The sequence below is a fragment of the Habropoda laboriosa genome, unplaced genomic scaffold (genome assembly GCF_001263275.1).
Source record: "Habropoda laboriosa isolate 0110345459 unplaced genomic scaffold, ASM126327v1 scaffold34, whole genome shotgun sequence".
NCBI classification, from domain to species: domain Eukaryota; kingdom Metazoa; phylum Arthropoda; class Insecta; order Hymenoptera; family Apidae; genus Habropoda; species Habropoda laboriosa.
Genome location: NW_017100142.1, coordinates 1,296,836 through 1,302,289, shown reverse-complemented (window position 1 = coordinate 1,302,289; position 5,454 = coordinate 1,296,836). Strand labels below are relative to the sequence as shown.

Genomic DNA, 5,454 nt, shown 5'->3' with positions numbered 1-5,454 from the left:
GGCTCGACTTGGACAGAGCATGTATGCAGTCGATTTCGAAGTTGAATGTCGACCCAAGACATTTCCTTTCCTCAGGGAAAGTACACGGGGAAGAGAACCTGTTCTTCTACATACTTATGTACATATGTAGGCATAATAGGTAGGCATAATGCAAAGTTGGTTGTTTCTCTGTGACGTATGTACGTGTAATTCCGTCGAAAGGTGGTTGCGAACCACGAGAGAACGGTGTCGCGTTCTAGCGTCCGAAGGGGACGAGTATTGTTTCTCGCGTGTACTTTGCTAAAGGGTCGATAATTGGCAGCTCTTAAGATTCATGGCCCGTTTTTCCTTTCTCGGGGAGGAAAGTTAATGGGCCCAAACGAATCCGAGACCGGGGATAGAAAACCGTGCTTGACCGTGTTTGGTAAAAAACACGAGGGAAACCCGACACCTAATATTCTCGTAGTCGTCGGAATAGAGTCGAGTGGATTTGGCTTGGTCGCTCGACATTCTCGACAGACACTCCCGACACTCCCGGCACTCTCGACCGTTCCCTCGATCGCGCCACCCTTCTTTCATCGAGACGATCCTCCACGCTGATCCGGCAATAGGGAAATGGCGAATACACATCACGCTCTATGTTTTCGATGACGCGTCGTCGTGTGGTCGTAGGTCCGTTTCCGGTTACGGTTTATGGCTCGTGGTACGTACATATATCCTTCCCCACTCCTCCCCTGTGCACCTACTCGAAAGACCGAGGCGAGGCATTGTTTCCTTCTTCGAGGCGTTGCTAATGATCCAACCGCGGCGGGCTACGTTTCTTTTCTATTCTTTTTTTTTCTCCTCCGAGAGGTAAGCAGCCCGCTTGGATATTTGCTTTTCTTTCCTTCCTTCCTTTCTATCCCGTCTTGCTTTCTATCCCGCAAGCGGATAACGTATTTACTCGTACGTTAGTTGAATTCATGTACATATACATACATACGTCAGTTGGTGAATCTTTTACGATAAAGCCCAACCATCTTTTATACGGTCCCGTAAAATTTTACACCGATCGACGCGGATTAAATGGGACGACGAGTAGCGATCTAGAAGCTTGCTTTTTAACCACGTTCGAGATAAAGAAACGAAGAGCCATTGAGATAAACGAGGGTTACCGACCGCCTCCGTACCTCTCGCGTCTTCGTACATGCACATATAGGTAAGTACCTACACGTGTACTCTCACCCGGTATATTCCGTTGGTCCTAATCTTATTCCTAGAGCGTACGAGATCGAGTAGCCACCAAGATGAAACAAAGTTTAGGAAAACAAATGCTCGTGTGCCGCGGGGTCGCGTGCCAGCTCGTATCGGCTCTTATCGGAATTATCGCTTTCTATCGGTCCGCAGAGGTAATTTGGCGTGCTACACGCTGTTATACTCCTTCCGTTACGACTCTCACGGTCGGTCGGTGGGTGATCGAGTAGCGTTCTTCTCGTCTACAGTGTTCTGCCGTTTCGCGTCCAACCACCTGGTTGGTCTCTCTCTCTTATCACGTAGAAAGAGAGAGAGAGAGAGAGAGAGAGAGAGAGAGAGAGAAGCTATTCGCTGCGAGGTAGGCGATTCGATTTCTTCGTAAGGGACATTTACTCATCCTACAATGGCGTGGCTGTTCTTTCGCGGTGTGCACCGTTTAAACATGCTTTTACAAGGACCGATCGGATCGTTACCCTTCTTCCCTCTTCTTTCGCTCGAATCTTTTACGTCTCCCGACGTAAGGAGACTCGAACCGAAATGTTCGGCGAAGAATCGTGAACAAAAGGATAGTTGAAACAGGAGACGGAGTAAGAAAAAGCTGCTAAAGAGAGAGAACATGAGAATAAGAAGAAGGAGAAGGGGGTCGAGATAAAGGGACTATTCAATCTTTGAAAATCTCGTCGTAAAACGCATCGATGTACGCCGTCTTGGCCGCTTACGTTGCGGATAACAGTGAGCGTTTTTATGGGGCCAAGAAGATAAGAGTAACCTCTGACCCTGTTGTACAAAACGTCTTCCGCTCGACCAACGAGTCGGAATCTCTGTTCTCGCTACCGCTTCTATGGAGACCGTTAACCTCGTTTCTTTGGCTGACGGCATTGTGAGAATCGCAGCGAGCCACGATCGGTTTGCTGATTCAAATATCGTCGCCGAGATTTTACTCGGCTGCTTTCTTTCTATCTGTAAATACAGCCGGATAGAGGCTGAGAGAGGGGCGGGGGAGAGAAAGAGCGAGAAGCGGTAAAACTGAGGCAAAGTGAAATATTTTTGGTATAATTTTTGGAATGGTTGTTACGGGTCCGATAACAACGACGCTGAATCGAAACGAATGTGTAGCCGAGTTAGGGGGGAGAGGGAGAAAGGTCAGGAATAGGTTCGAGTCCGATGGTACGGAGTCGGTTTCGCAACGCGAGCGAGAAAGAGGTTTCTCGGCGCGGCGCGGCGCGGCGTGCCGCGTATTTTCTTGGCCGAGAGTGATTAATCGGGGTCGTGGCTCCTACGTCTCCGCGACTTTGCACCGCGCCGCGCCGCGCCGCGCCCTCACTCCGCTCGATTAGACTTGATTCGATTCGCAACAATGGTGCCTCGGTTTCGATAAGACGACACACGGTCGATCGAACCGTGTCGTCTCGCGACGTTCAATTTACGCATACACGTACCAAGTACCTATTGTCTACTAGCTGGCGAAAGCACACGCGGCTGCGTCGTGTTTACACGGCAGGGAGGATTCGCAGTCGGAATTTACTTCGGACGAAAAATATGTTTTTTTATAGAATTCGCCACGGAGCGAACGGTCAGATAATACAGCGAGCCTGACCTTTCCAATTCGATTAGGTAACGTCAATAAGGTCGGTTGAATGTTAAACGTCTGATACAGTGTCTTTGGGGGAAAGATATCGTTTGGGCCAATCGTCTCTGTCTACGAGCATCGCCGATACGCAGATGTTTAGCTGTCATCTCTTCTATCGTCAAAAATTACCTATTTTTCCCACCCCGCCGTCGCCTTTTTTTAGTTTTCAGCCGTGGCTACGACCGCCGCTACGACTTCCATCTTTCTACGTTTTTGCAGTGGAACGAGCAGCGTTGTTCGATAAGGAGATGCGTCGATAAGATGCGACCCGATTGGAAGAGAACGAACAGCTGGCATAGAAAGTGGTAGAAATGAAAAGCGCGATACGTATAGTATGTAGATTTTTGATAATTGGCAGATCGAAGAAACTGCCACTTTGTGACTATCGGTCGCCTAACTAAATAGGTTAGTTTTGCTCGGTTCTCGAGTTGGAAATTGGGAAGGCGAACGAGAACGAGAACGGGAACGGTACGCGACGCGAGGCACAAACGCGAGACCGTGAACGAGGAGAATATGTACACGCGAGTGCGCACGATTGCTAACGAGCGATAGATAACGACGATGACCGGTTATTTTTATAACATACCGGCTAGCAACAGTTTGCTCGTGTCGTCGTAACGCGTCGAGGGCGATACTTTGGATCTAATCGATCCAACGTTTCCAAAAGTCCCCGATTCCCACGGCAGGAGTTTTTTTTTTTTCGAAAAACCGCGGTTATTGTTGGATCGATCGGAGGAATTGCCGCGGTTTTGTCCAGTTTGAATAAACGAATCGATTGGACGTGATTGTTCGCAGAGTTAGCCGATTACGTGGATGAAGAGAACGCGGCGGCGAGGGCCATGGAGGTCGTTGGAGAGAGTGTCGAAGGTGAGAACGAGGAGGGAAGGAGCAAGAAGAGGGTGAGCGGAGAGGCCGCGGAGCTTTTTCAACGACGGCAACAACAACTCGAGCAACAGCAACGGCAGCAGCAGCTAGCCTACGGAAAGCGTGGAGGCGAAGAAGGCGGGGACGTCGTGGGCGTGCTGGAGGCGGGACAGCAGGAAATTGAAAATGGCGCGGTCGTGGAGGCGAGCAGCGTGGAAGCGGTAACGATGCCCGTTTCAGCGGACCAGGAAAACGACGGCAGCGCCGACTACGGATTGAACTCGCTCAGCTACGAGCGAATAGACGACGAACCTGTTTTTCGGGCAAGGTAAGAGTGTACACCGATAAATAGCGTACACACGCGAATAGAATTGGGGAAAATTTGTGGAAAAAGCTTTTGAAAATTCACGGCGTTAATTATCGCAGGCGTTAATTGTTGTCAAGGTGTTACATGGAGGAGAATTCGAGCGGCTACGGGGGCGGTGATCCAGGCAGCGATACGACCGAGCAAGAGGAACAGCAACAACAAGAGCAACAGGTTTCACAACCGCCCCACCAGCAGCACCACCACCACCGCCACGGACACCAGCAGCAGCAGCGGCCCGAATACGTTCAGTTGGGGGCGAGAGTAGTATCGGTTCCCGAGGGTGGTGGGGGTAACGGACCGACGAGCGAGGTCTCCGCGTTGCCGGAGGAAAATCGGGCCGACAGTCACGCGCTTCGCTCTACGATGCATCGTTACGGTACTGAAGCGCTCTCGCCAACTGCGACCGATCATCACAACCACCACCATCACCTCCACCACCACCCTCTCCACCACCTCCATCATCGCCAGCAGCAACAGCAGCAGCAGCAGCAGCAGCAGACGCAGCAGCAGCACCACCACCACGATCATCATCAACAACAGCAGCAGCAGCCGCACCACCACCACCATCACCATCATTTACAGTCGGACGCGTCTCAGCATAGCGTGCTTTCTTCTTCGTCGAGTCATCGTCAGTTGGACGAGCGAGGAGCACAATCGCAAACACAGTCGCATCAAGAAGTGGACGAAGACGTGGATAGAGTGAGTGGAATCATGAGGGGAGCCCGTGGAGATTTTCCTCTTGGTATGTTGTTTCCAAACCTCGGTACCGCCGGCACCAGTAGTCCCGCCAGTAACGACGTCGGGACTAGCGAGAATCATCATCATCACTCTTACCATCATCATCATCATCACCATTTAGAGGAGGTATTGCCGGACGAGGCGTATCTTCAGCATCAGATAAGGGGCGGTGGAAGTAGCAGCGGGAACGGTGGTGGCGGAGGTGGAGCCGGAGGTAGTGGCGGCGGCGGTACGGAGAACAGCGGTGGCGGTGGATCTCCGAATTTGCGAACCGGTAGTTCACCGGGTTCCAGTCGCAGCCCGCACGACGAGCAAGGACTCTCGTCGCCGCACCGACCAGGGCAAGCGGACGGAGGATACAGTCCCAGCGATCAGGGCAGACAGTCGTACGCGCATTTGACAGCTATGCAGCCACCGTCCGCGGTGCAGGCGAACCACGGCATCAGCCAGGATGCCGGCGACCGCGTCTCCGATCAGCTTTACATGGATTCGATTTACGCTCATCACACGGCTGGGACGCCTCATCACCATCAGGAACACGAGACGGGTTCGCCGACTACTCATTCGCCCAGTGCAGCGCTTTCCAAGTTAGTGGTTCAGTTTTGTTCTCATGATAATTCTCGGCGAACGATACACGGAGGGA

At 51.7% G+C, this 5,454-nt stretch overlaps 1 protein-coding gene across 1 annotated transcript in view; it reads left to right on the top strand.

Annotated features, from left to right (window-relative positions):
- LOC108572513 (filaggrin-like) overlaps positions 1 to 5,454 on the top strand; it is a 23,777-nt gene that overhangs the window by 6,949 nt on the left and 11,374 nt on the right. Inside the window, exons 2-3 of the mRNA XM_017934768.1 lie at positions 3,638 to 4,034; positions 4,151 to 5,398. Of these exons, the coding sequence (XP_017790257.1) occupies positions 3,638 to 4,034; positions 4,151 to 5,398 (1,645 nt within the window). The remainder of the gene's footprint in view (positions 1 to 3,637; positions 4,035 to 4,150; positions 5,399 to 5,454) is intronic.